The sequence below is a fragment of the Octopus sinensis genome, linkage group LG1 (assembly GCF_006345805.1).
Source record: "Octopus sinensis linkage group LG1, ASM634580v1, whole genome shotgun sequence".
NCBI classification, from domain to species: Eukaryota; Metazoa; Mollusca; class Cephalopoda; order Octopoda; family Octopodidae; genus Octopus; species Octopus sinensis.
In genome coordinates this window covers 210,367,093-210,389,592 of record NC_042997.1, presented here as the reverse complement: position 1 = coordinate 210,389,592, position 22,500 = coordinate 210,367,093, and the positions used below count along the sequence as shown (strand labels likewise).

Genomic DNA, 22,500 nt, shown 5'->3' with positions numbered 1-22,500 from the left:
ATTAAAATCTATCAGCATGCAAAACTAAATGCAATACCAATTGAATACACTGAACCTGGAGGGATTGCAATCCCAGAGGCACAATCAGTACGAGACCTGGGTATTTACATGAGTAATGATGCATCCTTCCATGTGCATGTTGCTAAATTGGCAATGAAATGCAGGTAGCTCACCAGATGGATTCCTAGAACTTTTAGAACAAGAGACTAGGAAACTATGATGGTCCTCTGGAGGACACTTGTCCTAAGCCACTTTGACTATTGCTCCCAGCTATGGTCACCAACCAGTGTAAAATTAATTGCTGAACTTGAAGCAATCCAATGAAGCTACATAAAAAAGATAGCCTCTATGCAACATATAAGCTACTGGAAATGACTCAAGAGATTGAGACTATTCCCTAGAAAGTAGGCGGGAAAGATATGCCATAATATACATCTGGAAGACCCTAGAGCGACTTGTCCTAAACTCTGGCATCAAGAGTTACACTAATGCTAGAACAGGGCACTACTGCATAGTGCCAAGGACTCCAACTTTGCCATCAAGATATAGGACAAGATATTGCAACAATCTGGGCTTTAAAGGCCCACTGCTTGCATAACAGTGAGACTTGTTTACAACAATCACACAATGTCAAGCCAAGGACACCAATAACACACACACAGAACAGGCTTCTTCTAGTTTCCATCTACCAAATCCACTCACAAGGCTTTAATTGACCTGGGGCTATATAATAGAAGGTGCCACACAGCAGGACTGAACCCAGGACCATGTGGCTGGGAAGCAAACTTCATAACCATTCAGCCATGTCATGCAGGGACAGTACACTGTACTTAATGTAAACTAAGGGTGAACAATGATTATAATGGGACCACTTGTTTGTCCCCTCTATGTTTAGCCCCTTGTGGGCAATAAAGAAATAAGAGATGAAGAACTTTCTGCAAAGCAGACACACAAGAGTGGTTAGCAGGGAGAGCACTCATAAAATATGTCTTCTTTTCCACTCTAGGCACAAGGCCCGAAATTTTGGGGGAGGGGGCCAGTCCTTGTCTTGACATCATATGACAGTTGTAAACGAGTGTCAGTGCCATACAAGCAGTGTTGTTCATTCAAAAAGCATGCCCTAAGCATAGGAAATCTGCCTCGATAAACTCCATCTGAACTTTGCAAACGTGGAAAAGTGGATATCAAAACAATATTGTAACTGAAGCAAACACAACAAACCTGATGGTCCTGGCTTGGTCTTGGCATCACAAGGGCATTAAACGCTAAAGGATCGTGCCTGGGGGCCAAAGTGTCCACTTGATCAGCAGTAGTCTTCTAGAAATAGAACAACAACATGTAGAGGCTCAGTACCATAAATATTGGTTTCAAATTTTAACACAAGGGCGTTAGGAAGGGCATCCAGCCGTAGAAACACTGCTAGATCTGACTGGGCCTGACGAAGCCTTCCAGCTTCACAGACCCCAGTTGACCCGTCCAACCCATGCTAGCATGGAAAACGGACGCTAAACGATGATGATGATGATGATGAAGGGGAGCAATTTCAAGAGGGGGGGGGTAAGTTAGTTACATCGACCTGCCCCTCCCCTCCCAGTACATGACTGGTACTTACTTTATTGACCCCAAAAGGATGAAAGGCAAAGGTGATCTAAGCGGGATTTGAACTCAGAATGTAAAGGCAGAGAAAATACCACAAAGCGTTTTGCCCGGCATGTTAACAATTCTGCCAGCTTGACACCTTGCGATACCCCTCAAACATTAAACCTCAAAACTTCAACACTGATGAGAAATATTGAAATAAAATCATTTCTAATCAACTGATTTGTTTAATCAGTGTGTTTTTTGAGTAAAATATCTTAACCCTTTTCTTACCAGATTTCTGTTGAGATGCTCTGTGTTTCTTTCAATTAATTTTAAATATAATAAATTTAGTAAAATAGCTTAGTTATCATTCAGCTAGTATAAGGAACATAAATTGTGACTAAAGTTTGGTGGAAGATTTTAATTCAAAACTTATGAAAACAAGACATTTGTACTAAAGAGCCAGAGGTGGTTTCAGCCAGGTTGGTATCAAAAGGGCTAAGAATTGTTACTCTATTATATATTTTAACCCTTTTGTTACCATATTTCTGTTGAGATGCTCTGTGTTTCTTTCAATTACTTTTAAATATAACAAAGAATTTAGTAAAATAACTTCGTTATCATTAAGCTAGTGTTAGGAACATAAATTGTGACTAAGGTTTGGTGGAAGATTTTAATTGAGAACTTTTGAAAACAGGACATATGTACTCAGAGCCAGATCCGAGTTGGTATGAAAAGGGTTAAGAATTGTTTCTCTGTTATATATTTTAACCCTTCTATTACCATATTTCTGTTGAGATGTTTTGTGTTTCTTTCAGTTAATTTTAAATATAACAAAGAATTTAGTAAAATAACTTAGATATCATTCAGCTGGTGTTAGGAACATAAATTGTGACTAAGGTTTGGTGGAAGATTTTAATTCAAGACTTATGAAAACAAGACTTTAGTACTCAGAGCCAGAGGTGGTTTCAGCCGGCTTGGTATGAAAAAGGTTAAATAGAGTTTGTTAGTTCACTGATCCTTTTGCACACATACACAAAGTGATACTTTGCAGTCACCCATGCACACACACACACAATGATGCTTTACCGATCACTGAAAATCAGGAAACACCAAAAATAAAAATAACAAAACAGAAAAAGGAAAATTTAAGAAAGAAATATTCAAGTTTCTTATTTCACTGTAAACTAAAGTGAAACAACTCAGAGACAGACAACAAATAATGTTATATCTTTATATATAAAAGTGAAGTTGTGTGCTGTCTGTCCCCTTCGATTTAGATTCCTAACAACTCCCACATTTTGCGGTGCAGTTTAACCAAAACCGGGTATCTTATAGTCGTGATTCATATCGAGCCCTTCTGGGTATTAGCGTGTGTCTACGATGAGTCTACGATTTTAAAAATAATTTACCATCATTTTTTTTCCCATTTTTAATGCATTTTTGGCATATATAAGGGAAGTAACTCTCTAAAAATGTATTATTAAATCTCAGAACGTAAAAAGCTACAGTAACACCCCACCTTTGTGGTTAGCCACATTGAGATGGCTATTATACTTTACATCTCTAAAAATGCTTACATAGTTATTTCCCTTACAAACCCGAGCAACGCCGGGCGATACTGCTAGGATTTTATATAACAATGTGAAAGTGCTTTGGCAGTTAGTGTTGTTTTTAGTTCATAGGATAACCGTGAAGGATGTAGGTGGGTGTGTTATTACAGGGTATATAAAGGAGGGGGGTAGCATGGGTTGTTGAACACAGGGGAGGGATGTTAGTAAAGGGTAGTGAATACAAGTTTAATGTATGTTATTAAATGAGATACAAAGCTAAAACTCACTTGAAATTTAGAAGAATTATTGTTTGCGGCATTGTTTGTTAATTGAGGACTGACAAAAGGTCTGGAGATAATATCTGAAATAAAAGAAAATAAAATGACAACACTTGACATTTTCAAGAATACCTTATGATGGCTTCATGTGGAACAAACTCACCACCACCACCACCACCACCACCACCACTGCCCTATTTGTATGCTGTTTTCTTTCTTTTCTTTTTGGTTTTTCTTTTGGAGATTTTTGCAGGTTTTTTGTTTTGGTCATTAGATGGGCAGAGGTCTGCACTTTTGTGAAGAATAATAAAGCACAACACTGTGATCTTTGCCATGGTAGACTTATCCACTACAGGGTTAAAAGTTTAGGGATTATTGTCTTTCACTAAAGTATATATTTCTTTACTGCCCAGAAGGGGCTAAACATAGAGGGGACAAACAAGGACAGACGAAGGGATTGCGTTGATTATATCGGCCCCAGTGCGAAACTGGTACTTTATTTATCGACCCCCAAAAGGATGAAAGGCAAAGTTGACCTCGGCGGAATTTGAACTCAAAACGTAACGACAGACGAAATACCGCTAAGCATTTCGCCCGGCGCGAACTCTACCTACTTAATAAGCAAAAAACAAATTGGAAACATGTCAGAAAGAAAACAAAAAGAAAAAAAACAGCCTGCAAGTGTGTGTGGGAGGGAGGGAGGGGTGTAGTGCTGGTAAGTTTACTTTGTTTATTTATTTTGAGAGAGAAAAAGAGAGAGCTTGCTTTGTTTTGTTCTGTTCTGGAGGCTTTCCACTGGGTTAGTCTTCCAAATAATACAAAGGAAGAAGAGCAGGTAAGAACTGCAAGATGTATTCTTCAATCCAAGCCAACTGGAGACCCAGGGGTAAACCACCAAGAACCAGATGGTTAGTTGACGTACAGGGTTTAATCGGTCGTGCTTGCGAATCATCATCATCATCGTTTAACGTCCGTTCTCCATGCTAGCATGGGTTGGACGGTTCAACTGGGGTCTGGGAAGCCAGAAGGCTGTACCAGGCTCCAGTCTTATCTGGCAATGTTTCTACAGCTGGATGCCCTTCCTAACGCCAACCACTCCGTGAGTGTAGTGGGTGCTTTTTATGTGCCACCTACACAGGTGCCAGGTGAGGCTGGCAATGGCCACAGTCGGATTGGTGCATTTTACGTGCCACCGGCACGGAAGCCAGTCCAGGCGGCACTGGCTTCGGCCACGATTCGGATAAAATGTGTAACAGAAGCCCCCAGTGAGGATCGAATTCACGACCCCTGGTTTACAAGACCAGTGCTCTAACCACTGGTAGCAGGAAAGTGTAACGATGGCTGCTTCTGATTGGAACCAAAAGAGGAGCCAAGGACTTTTTCTTAATAACCCTCCCAAGAAGGGTGAGCAGGGAAAATGGATGGATGGATGGATGGATGGGTGTAGTAATACTGACTGTGACTTCATTTACTACTTTAATAGATTAAACTGGAATTTATCATTATTAACCAAATAAAAAAAAATAAAAAAACAGGTTGTATTTCAAGTTGACAGTTGAGTGGTTAGTACTAGGAAGATCACTGAACCGTAAAAAGACAATTACTCTTTACTCTTTTACTTGTTTCAATCATTTGACTGCGGCCATGCTGGAGCACCGCCTTTAGTCGAGTAAATCGACCCCAGGACTTATTCTTTGTAAGCCCAGTACTTATTCTATCGGTCTCTTTTGCCGAAACGCTAAGTTACGGGGACGTAAACACACCAGCATCGGTTGTCAAGCAATGCTAGAGGGACAAACGCACATACACACACATATATATATATACATATATACGACAGGCTTCTTTCAGTTTCCGTCTACCAAATCCACTCACAAGGCATTGGTCGGCCCGGGGCTATAGCAGAAGGCACTTGCCCAAGATGCCAAGCAGTGGGACTGAACCCTGAACCATGTGGTTGGTTAGCAAGCTACTTACCACATAACCACTCCTGCGCCTATGGTTTAACAAATAACTTATCATCCCCCAGAAATATATTAAATGGCTTTTGGTTGTATGTTCCTTCAGGTACGGCAGAATAACTTCCCATATTCTAAATGGTCATAGGTGGAGGGGTTGCCAGACAACTTAGGAAGGTGATAACAGCAGTTCCTTCATGCAGAGAATGGATTTACTCTTTTGGTTATTCTAGTTAGCATCATCATTTGGATAATTCACTGTGTATGCTGTTGAAATGGTTATCAACCATGGTGAACCTGGGAGGGGTTTTTGCCCCACATACTACATACCGAGTTGAAAGTCTGCCACAGTCAACTCTGTTTTTAACCTTTCTAAAGTTGACTCCATAAAGTACCAGTCAAATATTGGGGGGTGATATAACTGACTGAGTGCCAAGAGCACCATCCGAGTGTGATCGTTGCCAGAGCAGCCAACTGGCTTCTGTGCCGGTGGCACGTAAAAGGGCACCATTTGAGCGTGATCGTTACCAACATCACCTTACTGGCACCTGTGCCAGTGGCATGTATGTAAAAAGATTCGAGCAAGGTCATTGTCAGTACTAACTAACTGGCACGTAAAAAAGCACCCACTACACTCTCAGAGTGGTTGGCATCAGGAAGGGCATCCAGCTGTAGAAACTCTGCCAGATCAAGACTGGAGCCTGGTGCGGCCATTTGGTTCGCTAGCCCTCAGTCAAAATCGTCCAACCCATGCTAGCATGGAAAGCGGACGTTAAACGATGATGATGATGATGATGATGATCCCTCAATCTTCATCAAATGCAACATTCAACAATAAACACACTGCATTGTTTAGTTGAAATATTTTTTATGGCTAAATGCCAAGGTTATTTGAATCATATTCAGCTGCAGCTAACAATTTGGAAGAAAAAAACTTTGAAACAATTAAAAACCAAAAAAAAGTGACAATTTTTTTCTGATTTGAATATTTCAAACTTGCCACAAAACCAAGGAGAGTTTTAAGCTAAGAATTCCTCTTTTATGCTTTGAAATGTCTGAAGTTTGGATTGGTTAGGAAATATATAATATGTAGATATGAAAGAACAATGATGATGATGATGATGATGGTAACAGTGATAGATGATGATGACTGAGGGACAATGATGACTGATGGAAAATGACAGATGATGACTGATGGTGGTGGTGGTGGTGGTGGTGGTGGTGTGAGGGTAACAATGATAGATACTGATAACTGATGGAAAAATAATGACAATGATGATGATGACTGATGGAAAATGACATGGTGGTGGTGGTGGTAACAGTGATAGATGATGATGACTGATGGAAAATGACATGGTGGTGGTGGTGGTAACAGTGATAGATGATGATGACTGATGGAAAATGACATGGTGGTGGTGGTGGTAACAGTGATAGATGATGATGACTGATGATTGATTGAAAATAATGACAATGATGATGATGACTGATGGAAAATGACATGGTGGTGGTGGTGGTAACAGTGATAGATGATGATGACTGATGGAAAATGACATGGTGGTGGTGGTGGTAACAGTGATAGATGATGATGACTGATGGAAAATGACATGGTGGTGGTGGTAACCGATAGATGATGATGACTGATGGAAAATGTGGTGGTGGTGGTAACAGTGATAGATGATGATGACTGATGATTGATTGAAAATAATGACAATGATGATGATGACTGATGGAAAATGACATGGTGGTGGTGGTGGTAACAGTGATAGATGATGATGACTGATGGAAAATGACATGGTGGTGGTGGTGGTAACAGTGATAGATGATGATGACTGATGGAAAATGACGTGGTGGTGGTGGTGGTAACAGTGATAGATGATGATGACTGATGATTGATTGAAAATAATGACAATGATGATGATGACTGATGGAAAATGACATGGTGGTGGTGGTGGTAACAGTGATAGATGATGATGACTGATGATTGATTGAAAATAATGACAATGATGATGATGATGATGACTGATGGAAAATGACATGGTGGTGGTGGTGGTACAGTGATAGATGATGATGGACTGATGGAAAATGACATGGTGGTGGTGGTGGTGGTGGTAACAGTGATAGATGATGATGACTGATGATTGATTGAAAATAATGACAATGATGATGATGACTGATGGAAAATGACATGGTGGTGGTGGTGGTAACAGTGATAGATGATGATGACTGATGATTGATTGAAAATAATGACAATGATGATGATGACTGATGGAAAATGACAGATGATGATAGTGGTGGTGGTAACAGTGATAGATGATGATCATTCATTGAAAATAATGACAATGATGATGATGGCAAATGATGATGATGATGGTGGTAACATTGATAGATGATGATGACTGATGATTGATTGAAAATAATGACAATGGTGATGATGGCAAATGATGATGACTGATGGAAAATAATGATGACTGATGGAAAATGACAGATGGTGGTGGTGGTGGTAACAGTGATAGATGATGATGACTGATGATTGATTGAAAATAATGGCAATGATGATGATGCAAACCTTTTGATTTGGATGGAGCAGAAGATGGCGCCCCTCCACCAGGCAGGAAACACTTCCCCGATTTAAAGCTTTCTTCTGGAAGACGAGACATTACCTGAAGAGAAACAAAGAGACAATAAAATATAATAAAACAACATATATATATATATGTATGTATATATATATATATATATATATATATATATAGCATAAACAGCAAAAATGCAAACAAGATCAAGAAAGAAAGACCAAATGGATCAATATCAGTGTTTTTTATGATTCTACTAGTTTTAGTCTTTGGACTGCAGACATGCTTGGGGCACTGACAGTGACCAGAGCAAGGGCAACCTGTGTTTACCTCAGCCTGCTACTTATTCTATCAATCTCCGTTCACTGAAAGATTAAGTTAGCATATTTAGTATACAGGGACAGAACTTAACACCAGTTACACACACACACACACACACACATCAATATTATAAAAGAGCAAGTCATGTGGTGCTTGTTTTTTGGTGTGCATTTCCTCTCTTTGTGGCAGGCCATAAGGAATGTAGAGGGAGAAAGCAATGCCTGTGCTGAGAGAGGCAGAAGAGAGAGAGAGAAAGTATAACAAAGAAAGAGGGGAAAGAGAGAAAGAATTGTGCAGAAAAAAAAAGGGAATGGGGATGGGTTGAAAGGGAGGTAGGTGGAAGAGTGAAAGATAGCAGTCAGCAACAAAAATAATGACACAGTGAGTCAGGCAAGCAGACAGGGAAATATAGAGAGCAATGGGGAAAAGAGTGAGAGAGAAAGGATAGGAGGAAAAAACAGCAGAGCTTCTAATATGATGAGGCAACAGAGTAAATGAATGATGGAGAGAGAAAAAAATTCAAGTCTGATACTGAAACGCAAAGGATATTTTGACTGAGAAAGGAACAAAAAAAAAAAAGAGGGAGAATCTGTGTGTGTGTGTGGATGCTGTTATGTGTCACTGTCACCAGCCACAACTATGATTCTTCTCAAGTGCAGCAAATTTTTAAGGGTCACAATCACTTGTCATCACCTCCATGAGACCCTACATGCTAAGATCATGCTTCACCACCTCATCCCATGTCTTCCTGGGTCTACCTTATATATATATAATATAATATGTGACAATTAGTTGGTTGCCATAATAAAACTCAGAGTTTTGGATGTCAGGGCAGAAGCCTGCTCCGGCATCTCGTCAGTTATTAAGACAAACAAAAATGATATGAAAATGCTGTGAAAATCACCGTTGAATAAATATAGTAATTTCCCTTTATTCAACGGTCATTTTCATAGCATTTTTGTTTGTCTTAATAACTGACAAGATGCCGGAGTAGACTCCTGCCCCGACATCCGAAACTGAGTTTTACTATGGCAACCGACTAATTGTTACATATTACATTATAAATAAATTCCTCTGTTTTACATAATATCGAGGTCTCTTTCATTCTTTTGTTGTCATATCATTATTATTTATGATGATATATATATATATACACACACACACACACATATGCATATATGTATAGTTGAAATTTACAGAAAAGCAAAAGACGAAGACAAACAGGTAAGAACAAACAGGTGTATTAGTTTGATACTTGGAAAAGTGAGAAAGTCTTTTATATTTCGAGCCTATGCTCTTCAACAGAAAGGAATAAGAGAAAATAAACAAATTATAGGCGCAGGAGTGGCTGTGTGGTAAGTAGCTTGCTAACCAACCACATGGTTCCAGGTTCAGTCCCACTGCATGGCACATTGGGCAAGTGTCTTCTGCTATAGCCCTGGGCCGACCAATGCCTTGTGAGTGGATTTGGTAGACGGAAACTGAAAGAAGCCTGTCGTATATATGTATATGTGTGTGTGCGTGTATGTTTGTCCCCCTAGCATTGCTTGACAACCAATGCTGGTATGCTTACGTCCCCGTCACTTAGCGGTTCGGCAAGAGTGACCAATAGAATAAGTACTGGGCTTACAAAGAATAAGTCCTGGGGTCGATTTGCTCAACTAAAGGCGGTGCTCCAGCATGGCCGCAGTCAAATGACTGAAACAAGTAAAAGAGTATATATATATATATATATATATATATATACATACATATATATATACACACACACACACATATGCATATATGTATAGTTGAAATTTACAGAAAAGCAAAAGACGAAGACAAACAGGTAAGAACAAACAGGTGTATTAGTTTGATACTCGGAAAAGTGAGAAAGTCTTTTACATTTTGAGCCTATGCTCTTCATCAGAAAGGAATAAGAGAAAATAAACAGAGAGAGAATGAAAGAAAACTTGTAGATTTAACGCTCAAGCATATATCCCCTAAAAAGTCACGGGTATGCTGCCCTTTCTCAACTTGTTAAGTCATTAAAATACAAATAGCTTAATCACTTGTGGCCATCAGCCACATGAACCTTCACCAATCCTATAAGGGACATCACTAATGACCATTTGATCCTTCGGTAATTTAATCAAATAAAAAAAAAGAAAATATACACATCTTCAAGATGCAACAAAACAATATTTTCACACGAAAAATATATAAAAAATAAGACTCTTACCAAAATTTCTTTGCCGCCAACTGTCAAAGTGTGATCTTCTTCTAGAGAACTGAGCATGGATTCCTTATAACCAGACATTTTACCAATCCTAACAAGAGATCAATGACTTAATCATAAATATATCCAATTTCAGAAACAGAAATATCAATATTTATATTATTTACATTTGACGGATATTTGTCCTCATCTTGTTTGTTGCTAACACAACGTTTCGGCTGATGTACTCTCCAGCCTTCATCAGGTGTCTTGGGGGAATTTCGAGCCTGGGTTCTCATTCCTAAAGTATTTTTCAATGTTATTATAATTATTATACAGGTCACTGCTTGGAATCATGGGCATATGGTGTAGTGGTTATGAATGCAGGCTACTAACCCCAAGATTCTGAGTTCAATTCCAGGCAGTGATCCTACTGCATGGCATCTTGGGCCTTGTGAGTGGATTTCAGTAGAAGAAACTGAAAGAAGCCTTCTGTATACATATATATATTCTCCTATTTCAAATACTCTACCTCCAACTCCCAATTGATCAAAGAGGCTTTTTTCTTCTTCTTATTTCCTGTCCTGCAAGTTACTTGGTAACCTCACTTCTGCTGGTGCCACATAAAACCCACCATGTACACTATGTAAAGTGGCTGGTGGGGAATCCACCAGTCATAGAAGCCATGCTAAAGCAGACATTGGTGCTTGAAGCAATCCTCTGGTTCACCCGCTCCTGTTGAAGTGTCCAACCCATTCCACACAGCCATGCGGCTGCGACCACAGAAAGATGAAACACCAAGCTGACCTCTATGAGAACTGAACTCAGAACATGAAGAGATGTAAACTAAAAATACAGCAAGATATTTAGTTCCACACCCAATTACCGACCCCCAACACCACCACCCACACACACACCAAGTTGCAATGATAGAAGATTATTTGAAGACTTACTCTTTCCCTTCCATATCATACAGGGTAACTTTACGTCCATGGGTCACTAACACAGCATCACCTTCCCATTTTTTGTGCTGCAAAAGAGAAAGAGAGAAATCAATAACTGATAACCAATAATTACAGGTTCTATTAGTTTGGTGTTAGTTAGTTAGTTAGTTAATTTTTTGGCTCAAAAAGCAAAAAGCAAGGCCATGTAGGGGGACATGGAGTTATGTACAGGGTGGTGTTCATGTAAAGAGTTCAGGCCATTTCTGGTCAAGGGAGACTTTGAACCGAGCAGTCATCGGCATCTTCACTATCTCGTCCGGCAGCTTATTCCACGGATCTGCAACCCGGACAGAGAAAGCCCCTCCCCTTCGATTGAGATGAAATCGTCACAGATAGAGCTTTTCGGAATGACCCCGCAGCCGACGCTCCGGAGCAGGAGTGAAGAACAGCTCTTTCAAGAGGTTACACTTTCCGCTTATGATGTTGTGAGCAAGAATGAGATCTCCACGGCGTCGGCGTTTTTCTAGAGAATAAAGGTCGAGCGTCTTCAGCCTTTCTTCATAAGACAAATGCTTGAGGCCAAGAACCATGCGGGTAGCCAGCTTCTGGACTCTTTCGAGATGCTGTATGTCTTTGTATGTGTTTGTAAGGAATCACTAATTTCAGACCAATGTGGTCCTGTGTCTTTGTAAGATCTCAAGACTTATACAATGGTGGAGAGACAGGTTCCTATCTCATTAATACAATCAAACTAAAAACATTTCTAACTTGCATGAAGAAAGTCTATTACAGGTAGCTGTGTAGCCGTGGCAATTCCAGGTGTGGCTGTGAAGTGAAGAGGTGCTTCTCAACCATTTAGTCTTAGATTCTTCTGCATGACACCTTGGGCAAATACCTTCTACTCTAACCCTGGACTGAACTAAAAACACCTGTCCAAAGCAGTGCTCCAGTATGACCACAATCTAAAGACTGAAACAATTAAAAGAATAGAAAATAAAAGAATACCTGAACCCTTTTTGTCTTTTGAATTAAGAAAACCAACGATATTCACCTTCTTCTTTGAGAGTTTGCTCCAAACTACAGAGTAATAATTCTCTACAGATGGAGAGGCTGCAGAATTGGATCCATTCTGGACATTGCTTTCATTATCTGCAACGAATAAATAAAAAGAATATTTATACAACTAGCAGTATCGCCCGGCGTTGCTCGGGTTTGTAAGGGAAATAACTATATAAGCATTTTTAGAGAGTTATAGCCAAAAAATAGCAAAAAAATGCATTAAAAATGGAAAAAAAAATTATGGTAAATTTTTTTTTAAATCGTTGACTCCTCGTACACATTTTTAGAGAGTTACTTCCCTTATATAATAGCGAAAAAAGATGCGCGCTAATACCCAGAAGGGCTCGATATGAATCACGACTATCAGATACCCGGTTTTGGTTACACTGCACCGCAAAATGTGGGAGTAGTTAGGAATCTAAATCGTAGGAGAGAGACACACTTCACTTTTATATATAAAGATCTGGTGAGTGGAGGGGGTATACCCAGCCAATACAAAAACAAACAAGGGTAGAGACAATTGTTTAAACCTTTTGTCAACGTATTTCATCATCATCATCGTTTAACGTCGGTTTTCCGCGCTAGCACGGGTTGGACGGTTCGACCGGGGTCTGGGAATCCAAGGGCTGCACCAGGCTTCAATCTTGATCTGGCAGAGTTTCTACAGCTGGATGCCCTTCCTAACGCCAACCACTCCGCGAGTGTAGTGGGTGCTTTTTACGTGCCACCTGCACAGGTGCCAGGGGAGTCCGGCATCGGCCACGATCGGTTGGAGCTTTTAACGTGCCACCGGCACGGAAGCCAGTCGAGGCGGCGCTGGCAACGGCCATGTTTGGATGGTGCTTTTTATGTGCCACCAGCACAGAAGCCAGTTGAGGCGGCGCTGGCAATGGCCACGTTCGGACGGTGCTTTTTATGTGCCACCGGCACAGAAGCCAGTCGGGGCGGAGCTGACTGGCTTCTGCTGAATATAATGTGTTGGCTTCAATTAATTTGGAAAAAAATGAAGACTTCAGTAAAAATAGCTTTGTTATTAATTAAGCTGGTGTTGAGAACATAAATAACATGAAATCTTAGTGGTAAGTTTTTTAATATAAAACAAGAAGCCTGTAATCCTAGAACCAGAGTTGGTCTCGGGTAGTTTGATATCAAAAGAATTAATCCAGCTAGACAACCTCTCTCCCTCTCTCTCTCTCTATCTATCTATCGATCTCTCTATCTATCTATCTATCTCCAGCTCATCAGAAAAAGGAACCAAAACTGCATGAGGAATATATACAATATGCAATATGCGCAGGAAGTGAACAGGCGCAGGAGTGGCTGTGTGGTAAGTAGCTTGCTAACCAACCACATGGTTCCGGGTTCAGTCCCACTGCGTGGCATCTTGGGCAAATGTCTTCTGAGTGGATTTGGTAGACGGAAACTGAAAGAAGCCTGTCGTATATATGTGTATATATATGTATGTGTGTTTGTTTGTGTGTCTGTGTTTGTCCCCCTAGCATTGCTTGACAACCGATGCTGGTGTGTTTATGTCCCCGTTACTTAGCGGTTCGGCAAAAGAGACCGATAGCATAAGTACTGGGCTTACAAAAAAAGAATAAGTCCCGGGGTCGAGTCGCTCGACTAAAGGCGGTGCTCCAGCATGGCCGCAGTCAAAGGACTGAAACAAGTAAAAGAGTAAAAGAGAGAGTGGAAAAGTTTTTTAAGAAAAAAAAAGGAAGAAGAATCTAGAGTGGTGAGCACCAGGTGTACTTTGAGACAAAATAACTGCCAACATTATGCAGAGATCAAACCAAAGGTTACTTCAACCAAAATCAAAATGGAATAATCTGTAAAGATACTTTAACAAACATCCATAATCTTGAAATATTTATAAAGAAACTGAAAGAAGCTGCTAAAAGCTAAACAAATCCTAAAATTATTTTGAATTAACTCCAAGAAGCAGGATACCCGAAGAAAAAAGCATTGTAAATATTCAAGCTATGTGTCAACACTCTTTGATAAATCAAAATGTCATAACTGTGCAGGTGCGTGGCTTAGTGGTTAGGGCATTCAACTGACGATTGTAAGGGCGTGAGTTCGATTCCCGGTGCCGCGGTGTGTCCTTGAGCAAGACACTTTATTTCACGTTGATCCAGTCCACTTAGCTGGCAAAAATGAGTTGTACCTGTATTTCAAAGGGCTGGTCATGTCACACTCTGTGTCACGCTGAATCTCCCTGAGAACTACGTTATGGGTTCTCGTGTCTGTAGAATGCTCAGCCACTTGTACGTTAATTCCATGAGCAAGCTGTTCCGTTGATCGTATCAGCTGGGACACTCGTCGTCGTAACCGACGGAGTGCTCCTCCTATTTCATAACTGAATCATCGTCACCATCATCATTTAATGGCCAGGTTTCATGATGGCATAGTTTGGACAATGGGACAGAATCCGGTAAGCCCCAAAACTGCATTATGCCCCAGTTGTCTGTTTTGGCATGGTTTCTAAGGCTGGATGCCCTTCCTAATGCCAACCAGTCTGAGAGTGTACTGGGTTCTTTTCACATGACACTATTACCAGTGCCTTTTACACGGTATCATCACCAGTGCCTTTTACACGGTATCATCACCAGTGCCTTTTACATGGTACCATCACCAGTACCTTTTACACGGTACCATCACCAGTGCCTTTTACATGGTACCATCACCAGAATTATGAAGTAGAATAAACCGTACCTTGTTTGTTTTCCGACGATAAAGCCAGTGGGGAATGGTAAACTGCCGAATGTGTTTTCCCAGTTGACTGACTCGATGCGATCGATGGGTTACTTTTCGCACATGCAAACGTACGTGGAATTGAAGCTGGCGAGGAACTGTTTTGAGAGGAATTCTCATCATTTTTGTAGTCTCCATTCTGATCCGTGTCCGGGTTTGTCAGAACATTCAAACCTCTGAAATAATGGAAACAACAATATTTAAACTGTGGCAAATGTCAACATGTCTTTAATTTTTAAATCTTCGTTTAGTCAAACTGTCCCCAGTACTTTTTGCTCAAGACTGGTACTTATTCTATTGCTCTCTTTTACTGAACTACTATGGGGATGTAAATAAACCAACACCAGTTGTAAAGCAACATGTGGACAAACACAAACACACACATACAAGATGGGCTTCCACAGTTTCCATTTGCTAAAATTACTCAAGTGTGAAATGTATAGACAATCCCCCATTAACCAAGCCTAAGAGTATATATGACGGGTGTGCCCCCCCCCCCCCCAACTGGCCCCCTTGCCAGTGGCACATAAAAAAAACCATCTGAACGTGGTCAATGCCAGTGCTGTAAAAAGCACCCAGTACACTCTCAGAGTGGTTGGCATTAGGAAGGGCATCCAGCTGTAGAAACCATGTCATGTCGGATTGGAGCCTGGTGCAGCCTTCTGGCTTGCCAGTCCTCAGTCGAACCGTTCAACCCATGCCAACATTAAGTGCTTTTTATGTGCCACTGGCACAGGGGCCAGTCAGGCGGTACTGGCAATGACCTCGCTCGAATCTTTTTACACATGCCACACCAGCACAGGTGCCAGTAAGGCGATGTTGGTAATGATTCACAATTTCAAAATAATTTCACGTGTTGCAAACATCAATGTCAGATTCCCAAGTACCTTGTTGTTGTTGTTCAGATGATTTGAAGAACTGAGGGACTAAATAATCATCATCATTTAACAGCCGCTTTTCCATGCTTGCATGGATCATACAGAATTTATTGAGAGATTTTCCATGACCAGATGCTCTTCCTGTCACCAACCTTCACCTGCTACTAGCAAGGTAATATTTCTCCATGGCCGGACATGTTTTCTTGGAAGACTGGAAACAGACCCCACCACTTGTACCCTGGTGATGCTCACTTGCAACCACCACATGACATCTAGACAAGAAGACACACAGACAAGTGGGGGGGGGGTGAATGGACAAATGGATGGCTGGACAGACAGATAGATATATGACTTGATTCGACTTGAGACAGCATTCACCCAGGGTGGGTTGAACTGGCTTCATTCATCCTCAATGCTGCATCTCTCACAAACGCCGACCAGGCCTGGCGATTTGAGACTAACGACTGCGTGATCTCCAACCACTCCCTATTCCAGCATCGAATGCCGTAGATATGGGGGCCTAGGTTGGGTTCCAGATCAGCACAACTCTGGTCAAGATCTGAGATCCGACGCACCACCAAAGTACGGATCTACCAAGCACTAGTGCAAATGATTCTCCTTTACGGCAGTGAGTCATGGCCAATGAGTGTGGAAGATATTAAGTGACTAGAATCCTTCGATCACCTCTGTCTACGCCACATCTTTCGTGTCCGTTGGCATCACTTTGTTTCCAACAATTCGGTGCGACACCAGCGCAGAATCACCTCCCTCCCACACGATAGATATATGAAAAGCTTCTTCCAATTTCTGTCTACCAAATCTCCTCCCAAGGTTTTGGTTGGGTTGAGGCTCAGGTGGTTGTGGAGTAAGCTGCTCAACCACACAGCCCCACTTGTGCCTATACAACAGCCTCGACTCATTCTGTCAGTAGAAATTTTGCTTTGAAACAAGATTCAGAAGCCAACAAATGCAGTCACTACTTGCAAAGCCATATTCAATTATAAGTCCGGGGAGGGGAGGCGGTGGTGACATGTAATGTTATAGGGAGTCAGATAACAGGTGAAATAAAGGAGAGACGTAATTACCTGTTGAAAAGGGGAACATTCTTTCGGTCTTCATTCTCCCCCTGAAATCGTATTAAAGATAGAAAATTAAATAAATGAAAACCACATCCATTAACATTATTTATTAATTAATGTATAAAGAATATTGTATAAACGGAGTTAGTAATAAAGGTTAGAGAGTATTTGGGACAAAAGACTGTGAAGAAACTCGTGGAATATTTACAAGGGCGAACTGTGATTGTTCAGGTTCATTTATGATCCTGGAGTTGCCTGAGAATCCGTATCGTCACGGAAAATTGTCTATTCTCTGCTATTCTTCCAAGGAAAGGGAGGAATTACTTCTTGAAAAGTTCCGAGGAGGAGAGGAATAACATCCTGGAAAGTTCCGAGGAGAGGAAGGAATTACTTCCTGGGAAGTTCTGGGGGAGGAATTACTTCCTGGAAAGTTCCGAGGACGATGAATTACTTCCTGGAAAGTTTCAAGGGGAGGAATTGCTTCCTGGAGAGTTCCAAGGAAGGGGGAATTACTTCCTGGAAAGTTCTGAGGAGGTGGAGGAAGGGGAAGAATTACTTATTTTCAAAGCCTAGTACTAGTATCGGCGCGGAAAATTGCCTATTCTCTGCGACACCACATTCTGCTGGCCAGGGCCATCGACTCTTGCCCTTCTGTTGTTTCACAGCAATTGCAAAGTACCTGGATCAGAGTCATCCGAATCAGAGTTCGGCAAAGACTCAGAGCCAGAATCACCATCAGATGAGTCAAAATCATCAGAAAAGTCTGAGCCTGAATCAACAATTCTTCTCGATTCAGCAGCAGCAGCTGACGATCAAGCTGAGGATGTGGGTGTGGTTACACGCAGCTGATGGACTCGGACACAACCACAAATTTGCTGAAAGTGTATCACTGGCCTCCGCAGCAGCGACACCGGATGTACGATGTTGCCGCTCAGCTTCACGTGTAGGTGTCGGTTGAGTGGATGTTTGACGCAATGACAAGAGAGTAGATGTCGAGCAAGTTGACGTGACGAGTTGGTTGCCACAGGTGTTGTCGGGTGCGATGACGAGCGTAAATTCGCTGATGGAGGACCGAAGCACGAATGCAGAACTTGTAATTGATTTGAAGACATTTTGAATGATGATGCGTTTTCGATGGAGACCATTACTTTTATACCTCCTGTACCAATGCATATGCATGTAAAGTATCCGCATGTCATTGGTCGACTGCTAGTCTCATGACTTGAACGTAACCTAAAATAGCTAAGATAATGCACGGGACGGCAAGTACCTCAAGAAATAAAGTACACAATAGCGAACGTAAACATACGTCAGCCGGTAAAAATGTGTGTGATAGATGTAGGGCAGCTCTACATCATATATTTGCGTTAACCGCGGGAAGGCAAACAAAAGTGTGATCGCATATTTACGTCAACCATTGTCAAGGGGTCAAAAAAGTCTGAGAGTGTGTGTGGCCAAACTATGGATTAGAGAATCTCAAATTTTCATACAAGTAGTTGATTACAGAGAGCTCAATATAGTATGGTAAAGGTACATTAGTGATAGAGAGGTCGATATTATGTTATAAAGGTACAATGGACGATATGAGACTTGAGATTATTCAAGACTCAAACAGCTATTGTCTTCTACGTTCAGCCATTTACTGAAATGCTCCAAGAATTAAACACACAAAAGCATAAACTTCTTCAATGTTTTGTCTTTATACAATATAAAGGATAATCCATCCAGATTAACAAGTAATCCCTTGCAGAATACTTCCACTCAGTATTTTGAACTATCTGCTCTCAGCAAACTATTTGGTCACCAAAACTTAAAAATCAGGGGAGGGAATTTGCATCATAAGAATTTAGACCAGTGGTTCTCAATGCTTAATATCCAGGCCAAATCCAAAACCTGGTTTTTTTTTTTGGTGGGGACTTGACCAAAAAAACTAAAAACACAAATCAATATATTTATAGAGGAGAAGACTGTCAACGACTGTTGGCAGAATGCTTGAGAGCTGTGGTTGAGAAACTTCAAGAGAACCTGAAACAACTCATTTTTAACTGTAGAACTGGAAGTAGATAAAGCTATAAACAGCAGTAAATATTGGCTTTGGTTAGCTTGAGAAGCTTTTAACTTCTTTTGATCCATGCTGTTAGCAACTTTCTTCACTACTTCAGGGAGTGATGACCCTGGCTCCAGCTGACAGTACCCAGTATGGGCCCCTACCCAGGGCTACAGAAAGGAGACAACTTTCAAAAAATTCTAGAGCCCCGTAGGCGGATTAGTATTTGGCTCAGCACTCTTATGGCCACTCCTGCAACCAAGCTGGTGCCAAACATAATGTTCTGCATTCCTTTGGATGATGTCAGCAAGGTCAAGAGAGGAATCCTGATGTTTGGTCCACCCAGGCCTGCACAAAACTGGAGAGGACACTTCAGTGCTGCTGTAAAAAGTGGCAGCTACATCTGTGTCACCTGCCAGAGGGAGTGTTTGTCCAGGATAGGACTACACAGCCACAGCAGGAGATGTAAAGGACATGAAGCGTAAAAACCAGACTCGATTATTTTATGTGCAACTCCATTGTCTCCCGAGACAAAAAGGATGTCAACAACAACAGTTTACTTCAAGAGCTACAGTTAAAAATGAATGGCTTCCTTTGGCAAAATGGACTAAAATTCCAACACTTGAACAAGCTTACCTTAAAAGGTGTCAAAAACCTTGTCCTCTTCGCTGCTCCTGTTTGGCTGGGAGCTATGGATCGCCTCATTGAAAACCTGACAAATATTAACAAAAAAATTAATCATTTCTTGATTTTTTTTTTCTCATAGAAAATTTTAGACAAAAAAAACAACAAAATAGATGAAATATTCTGGTTTCTTCACACATTTAGCCGCATTTAGTTGATCATCATTATCATTTAATGTCAATTTTCCATGCTGGCATGGGTTGGACAGTTTGAGAGGGTCTGGTGGACATGGTTTCTATGACCGGATGCCTGCCTTTCCTAACACCAACTACTTAACAGAGTGAACTGGGTACTTTTTGCATGGCACCAGAATAGACACTTTCTGTGTGGCACTGGCACAAGTGCATTTTATGTGTGGCACTGAATATAGATACCTTTATAACTATTATTATTATTTATGGAGGCTTCTGGCTTTTATGTTCTGAGTTCAAATGTTGCTGAAGTTGACTTTGCCTTTCATCCTTTTGGGGTCGATAAAATAAGTATGAGCTGAGTACTGTGAAGGGGGGGGGGTCAATGTAATCACCTTCCTTCACCCAACAAACATTGCTGGCCTTGTGCCAAAATTTCAACAAATCATTGGATAAGCAGAATCATTAAAGACTTGGGCAAAATGCTTAGTGATATTTCTCAGAGTGGTCGGCATTAGGAAGGGCATCCAGCTGTAGAAACATTGCCATATCAGACTGGAGCCTGGTGCGGCCTCCTGGCTTGCCAGTCTCCGGTCAAACTGTCCGACCCATGCCAGCATGGAAAAGACGTTAAAACACTGATAACACTGATGACGATCTTCAAATTCTGCCGAGGTCAACTTTTCCTTTCATCAACTCCAGGAACAACAAAATAAAGAACCAATCAAGTACTAGGGTGACTGCTGTCACCCCCCCCCCCTTCCCCGAAAAATTGCTGGCCTTGTGCCTAAATATGAAACTGTTACTAATTGTTGAAATAATTCTTTCTACCAGAGGTACAAAGCCTGAAATTTAAGGGACTGGGGGGGGGGGCTATCCACTGATATATTCATCCCAGTACTTGACAGCTGGCTATATTTTATCAATCCCCAAGGAATAAAAGACAAATTTGACCTCAGTGGAATTTGAACTCTGAACATAATGGGTTGGAAGAAATGCCTCCAGGCCTTCTGCCATCTTGCTGCCTTAATTGCTGGAATAATAAGATTAATAATAAAAATAATGAGGACAGGTGCAGGAATGGCAAAGTGGTTTAGAAGCTGATTTCCGAACTATGTCATCTTCGGTTCCGTCCCACAGCATGGTATCTTGCGCAATCGTCTCCTACTATAACCCTACTCATGAGAGTGCATTTAGAGTGTGTGTGTATTCTTGTCGTGACACCATGTGGTGGTTGTAAGTGAGCCCCACTGTCATACAAGCGGTGTTGTTTGTGTCCAGTCTTCTGTGTAAAAGTTGTCTGGCCATGGGGAGATGTTACCTTCCTATTAAATAGATGAAGGTTGGTGACAGAAAGGGCATCTGGCCATAGAAAATTTACCTCAACACATATAATTATATACATGTCTATAAATATGTATAAATAGTTGTTCATTTGCTTTTACATCCATTTTTACCATGATAGCATGAGTTAGTGGACTATATTATTGAGGAATTATTTACAGCCGGATGCCCTTCCTGTCATTGACCCTCGTCTGTTTTACAATGTAAGGAATATCTTGTCCCCCACATCTTTAAAGGTGCAAAGCCAGCAAATGATTCCTTGACAGGAGAAACGACAGCAACATCACCACATGTAGCAGAGCAATTTTCACAGACATGCAATGTTGGTCTCGGTGGTATTTTAATTCAGAACATCAAGAGCCCACCTGTGCGTACCTTTCCCTTCTTTGAACACTAAACTCTGCTTGCGAAGACCTGTTGAGGCAAGTGAAATCGAAATCAAAGGGAAATTCGATGACGGGCATGAGCACCATACGAGTGTGATCGCTGACAGAGCAGCTAACCGGCTTCCGTGCCAGTGGCACATAAAAGGCACCATTCGAGTGTGATCGTTACCAGCTTCGCCTTCCTGGCACTTGTGCCCCGTGCTAGTAGGGTGCTAAGCGCACCATCCAAGCGTGATCGTTGCCAGAGCGGCTTACTGGCTTCCGTGCCGGTGGCATGTAGGAGGCACCATTTGAGCGGGATCATTACCAGTTTCACCTTACTGGCACCTGTGCTGTTGGCATGTGTAAAAAGATTCGAGCGAGGTCATTGCCAGTATCGCCTGACTGGCACGTAAAAGCACCAACTGGCACGTAAAAAGCACCCACTACACTCACGGAGTGGTTGGCGTTAGGAAGGGCATCCAGCTGTAGAAACACTGCCAGATCAGACTGGAGCCTGGTGCAGCCCCTGGCTTCCCAGACCCTGGTCAAACCATCCAACCCATACTAGCACGGAAAACGGATGTTAAACGATGATGATGATGAACTACATCTAGAATTTATACATACAATATAATATATGTACACACACAGACAAAGTGATGTAACCAGATTTAATTCCAAAGAAAGAATATTGCTGATACTACCTTGAAAACAACATGAACATCACAACATCCCATTATACAAACCT

General features: G+C 41.3%; 1 protein-coding gene across 6 annotated transcripts in view; it reads right to left on the bottom strand.

The window, feature by feature from the left end:
* The window catches only part of LOC115216521 (DNA repair and recombination protein RAD54B), a 73,570-nt gene that overhangs the window by 33,959 nt on the left and 17,111 nt on the right, over positions 1-22,500 (bottom strand). For all 6 annotated transcript variants that reach the window (XM_029785974.2, XM_036509093.1, XM_029785964.2 and 3 more), the window contains exons 2-10: positions 19,862-19,937; positions 17,185-17,225; positions 15,183-15,397; positions 12,460-12,557; positions 11,418-11,494; positions 10,489-10,576; positions 7,937-8,030; positions 3,422-3,495; positions 1,222-1,317 (exon numbers count right to left, since the gene is read on the bottom strand). In XM_029785974.2, coding sequence (XP_029641834.1) covers positions 1,222-1,317; positions 3,422-3,495; positions 7,937-8,030; positions 10,489-10,576; positions 11,418-11,494; positions 12,460-12,557; positions 15,183-15,397; positions 17,185-17,225; positions 19,862-19,930 — 852 coding nt within the window. In that variant the 5' untranslated portion in view covers positions 19,931-19,937. The remainder of the gene's footprint in view (positions 1-1,221; positions 1,318-3,421; positions 3,496-7,936; positions 8,031-10,488; positions 10,577-11,417; positions 11,495-12,459; positions 12,558-15,182; positions 15,398-17,184; positions 17,226-19,861; positions 19,938-22,500) is intronic.